This window comes from Rattus norvegicus, chromosome 15, assembly GCF_036323735.1.
Source record: "Rattus norvegicus strain BN/NHsdMcwi chromosome 15, GRCr8, whole genome shotgun sequence".
Taxonomy (NCBI): domain Eukaryota; kingdom Metazoa; phylum Chordata; class Mammalia; order Rodentia; family Muridae; genus Rattus; species Rattus norvegicus.
This window is the reverse complement of record NC_086033.1, coordinates 91023672-91028145: the sequence shown is the minus strand read 5'-3', so window position 1 is coordinate 91028145 and position 4474 is coordinate 91023672. Positions and strand designations below refer to the sequence as shown.

The 4474-nt window shown below is 36.9% G+C and overlaps 1 protein-coding gene across 1 annotated transcript; it reads left to right on the top strand.

Moving 5' to 3' along the window:
• Positions 1 to 1415: 1415 nt before the first annotated feature.
• On the top strand, positions 1416 to 3382 carry LOC100363428 (PCNA-associated factor-like). Its single transcript, XM_039093860.2, has 2 exons — positions 1416 to 1446; positions 2990 to 3382. The coding sequence occupies exons 1-2, from the start codon at positions 1416 to 1418 to the stop codon at positions 3298 to 3300; spliced, it is 342 nt and encodes a 113-aa protein (XP_038949788.1). The 3' UTR covers positions 3301 to 3382.
• The last annotated feature ends 1092 nt before the right edge of the window (positions 3383 to 4474 follow it).

Sequence of the window (4474 nt, the reverse complement as noted above, 5' to 3'; positions counted from 1 at the left end):
AAGGAATTTAGAAGACTGTATTGTACAATATATTTTAGTTCTGCCTTATAACTGCTCTGGATAAAACTCATGCTAGAGCTGTTAAGAATTTTAATATGTATTATCCATTTTAGATAAAAGATGCTATATTTGGAAAGTAAAAATAATATTAGCAGTCACAATTCAAAGTAGGCCATGGGAGAAAAGAAAATTCTCATGTTAACTTTACTCTGACAGAAAAATTTATGACAGAAAATTTAAATTGAACAGTCATTTTATTTCCAAAGTAAGTCAATCAAAACATAATGGATTCCAAGTTGTTAAAATATTTTATATAATGCTGACTAACACCTGAAAACCAGCACATATTTTACTCTAAATAAGTCAAAGTAAATGATGTGTGATTTCCATTTTGCCTCAAAATACACTTTTTGGATTTCTACTGAAATAGATGACTGCTCAGCTTCTTTCATTTTGTGCATTGCATACTTTCTAAGCTATCTCTTCAGGTGTGGATCTTACATTGCTTGCCTCCTCTTCTGCATAGAGCATGGGACCATGGAGCAGGGATTTTGAAGAAGGCATTCCACTTCAGACTAAATGCTCCAAAGTTTATCAATCCTTGCAGTGGGGAGAATGTGGGAGAACTTGGAGAGGGAAAATTCTACTCAGAGTACACGGTACTACAATTTGTGTTTTGAAAACACAGATCACACAAATGCTAGTGATAGGAAAATTATAACCGTGCCAAAGGCTTGAGATACAACAAACTATAAGTAAAGGCTTCTTTATGATTTGTTTTGACAGAGACATAGAGCTGTGAAATCCATACATAGCAGAAAGGTACCCCATGTCAAATCACAGAGAAGTAGCAGTTACTACCTGTTGCTATGATAAAATACCGTGACCAAGGAAACTTATAAAAGAAAAGTGTAATTTGTCTTATAGTTCCAGAACACTACAAATCTATCAGGACTAGGAAGCATAACAGAGTGCAGACATGGTGATGAGATCACTAAAGTAAGAACACTCATTCTCAATTATAATCTGGAAAAGTAAACTTTACATATATATACATATATATATATGTATATATATGTGTGTATATATTTATATGTATATATGTATATATATGTGTATATTTATATATGTGTGTGTATACTTATATATATATATATGATATGTGGGTAGTAGTTTATATGTTATGTGTGCAAATAGTTTTGTATAGATGATGTGTGTAGTTATATATATTTATAACTATATAGGTTTGCATATATATATAAATATGATATATATTGCATTTAGGTTTGAGGGAATGGATCTGCGTTCTCAGTCAAAATCATATATTAGGAGGGAAGAAATGAACTCTCTGCTCCTCCCTGTTCCAGAGACAGCCACATCTTCTCGTGCAGTACCAGCTTAGTCCCATAGACAAGATGGTGAAAGTCTGTGTGAACAGATTTGGCGGTATTGGGTGCCTGGTTAACAGGGCTGCCTTCTTCTCTGCATCTGGCAAAGTGGACATTGTTGCATTCAATGACCCCTCAACTACAAGGCCTACATGTTCCAGGATGACTCTACCCATGGCAAGTTCAACGGCACAGTCAAGGCTGAGAATGGCAATCTTGTCATCAACAGGAAGCCCATCACCATCTTCCAGGAGCCAGATCCCGCTAACATCAAATGGGGTGACGCTGGTGCTGAGTATGACCTGGAGTGTACTGGTGTCTTCACCACCATGGAGATGACTGGGGCTCACTTGAAGGGTGGGACCAAAAAGGATCATCATCTCTGCCCCTTTGGCCGATGCCCCCATATTTGTGATGGGTGTGAAACATGAGATATATGACAACTCCCTCGAGATTGTCAGCAATGCATCCTATACCACCAACTAATTAGCACCCCCCCCCGGCCAAGGTCATCCATGACAACTGTGGCATCGCGGAAGGGCTCATGAGCACAGTCCATGCCATCATTGCCACTCAAAAGACTGAGGATGGCCCCTCTGGAAAGCTGTGGCATGATGGCCGAGGGGCAGCCCAGAACATCATCCCTGCATCCACTGGTGCTACCAAGGCTGTGGGCAAGGTCATCCCAGAGCTGAACGGTAAGTTCACTGTCATAGCTTTCTGTGTTCCTACCCACAATGTAACCACTGTGGATCTGACATGCTGCCTGGAGAAACCTGCCAAGTATGATGACATCAAGATGGTGGTGAAGCAGGCATCTGAGGGCCCACTAAAGGGCATCCTGGGCTACACTGAAGACCCGGTTGTCTCCTGCAACTTCAACAGTAACTCCCCCTCTTCCACCTATGATGATTGTGCTTTTCAAGTGTTGTGATTACACACCTTCATATGCATCGGTGCATGTGGTTTATCCATTTTAGTATTTTTGAAAAGAAGCATTACAGAGGTTACTTAATAATTCTCCATTCTTTTACGTATTTCATTGTCACAGCCTCAAGTAATATGCATACAGGGATATATTTTCATTGACAATTAAGGATTCTATGAATACCAAAAAAGCTACGTGGTTGGAAAATTGTTGAAAAAGTAACTTTTGATGGGAATATTTTAAATAGTTCTAAATTAGACCCCTTCATTTTCACAGACAAAGAAGAAATATTTAAGTCAAAGCAAGCAAAGTAGAGGTGATAAAGAAAGCTTTGAGAAAAGCAAATTTTTCTAATTACTATCCGTCTAAATTCCAGGTTAATGAATTAATTATTTGAATACAAAATTTAACTCATTAGTTCATCAACCAAGGAGTAAAGTACATCTTTCTATGTAGTAATGTTAATGTGGTTATTCCAGGCTGCATGTTTGAATAATTTTAATTATATTAAGAATATCAGTGGTACTCTCTAAGTCCAAATAGCTATATCTGCACAACACTTGCATTTTATCTATCCTGTAGTAGATACATTACTTGGGGTTCTTGTCCAGTTGAGACATCTATAGCTGTGGAGTTGGTGAAAGTTGTCTCTTCTTGCGTGAACATGGTGCAGACATCCCAGGAGACTACAGAAAAGTGGTGGCTTCTCAAGCCCCTAGGAAGGTGCTTGGCTTCTCCACCTTTGTCACCAATTCTTCAGGTTCGTCTAGAAAAGTTGAAAATAAGAATGCTGGAGGGAACTCAGTCTTTGCTCGCCCAACTCCCAAGTGGCAAAAATGCATCAGGGAATTCTTCAGGCTGTCCCCTAAAGATTCTGTAAAAGAGAAGCAGATTCTTGAAGAAGCAGGAAGCAGTGGCTTAGGAAAATCAAGGAGAAAACCATGTCCTTGGCAACCTGATCACAGAGATGATGAAAATGAATAGAACTTACTCATCCGAATAATGTCTTCAGTTTACTTACATATTCTAGGATGTAAATTTGGGTAAATGAGTTTCTCCAATTGGCTTGTTAACAGGCATTTACTTGAAAAAAAAAATGAGGCTAAAGTTTAGCCATTGAAAAGAAACCAACTATAAAAGCAGCCAATTTTTATAATTTGTAAATTTGAATTGCATGCTTGAATTTTTGTCATATGTCCCTTTTTTTACCTGTTATGCTTCTTCCTAAAACCAACATTACATGATGCTCTAATTACTAATCTACTGTCTCTGCTTAGATTTTTGTACTGATGCCATTTTATGGGCATTGATTACGGAAATAGTGCTATATTTTTATGTGCGTGTGCTTGTGTGTTTGTGCCATAGTGCATTTTGACTGAGTCTTTTTTACATTAAAAAATTCAATATTAAAAATAAATAAATACGTACATACATACATGCATACATTACTTACAAAACACATGGAAATAAGTGCATTTTTCAATTGTTTTGTGACTTTTGACAACTGATTTTCAGAATTTATTGATATCATTTCTTTTCTACTGGGAGCCCCTCAGGAAATTCATGCATGGCTCTAACTTTTAGCCTGCTAGTAGAAGTCATATGAAGAAAAAGGGACACTTTGAAAGTGATTAAAGCATTTATTACTAAGTGGCAAAAAGTTTCCTATGAATGCAATCTAAGGAAAAGGGGGAAAGAAGAAAGATCCTAAGTGGGACTAGGAAAAAAATTCTTATTGTTGTCTCTTTGTCCTTCGTACTTACACATCTTTCAGAATTCATAATCATATGTTAAAAAGTTCATCACAAGTTCACATGTAAAATTAAATCATAATCGAAATAGTAGTTTAGAGCAGAGAATGTTTACCTGCATCTCCATTAGGAGTAATTATCTGGTTAAACATTTGTCACCTGTCACAGCTCCACAGGTTCATTGAAAATTAAAAACCGTAACTAAGTTGTTAGTGAAGTTTTGTATAGATAAACTCAGTCAATATTTTATCTTCTGTCCTAGCACCTATAATAAAACATTATTTCCCTTTTTATGACATTTGGTTAATTGTTTTACAACCTTTTAGTAGGTGCTCTGAGTATTAGAAAATCTGGTTACAATCTAGATGCAATTAACTGGTGACACATTGTAGATTGACAGAATTCTC

Excerpts from the sequence above, each read along its gene's own strand:
- LOC100363428 (XM_039093860.2), top strand. The coding sequence starts at position 1,416 with ATGGTGAAAGTCTGTGTGAACAGATTTGGCG. Across the intron at positions 1,447-2,989 it reads CTGTGTGAACAGATTTGGCG|ACATCCCAGGAGACTACAGA; the intron begins GTATTGGGTGCC and ends AACATGGTGCAG.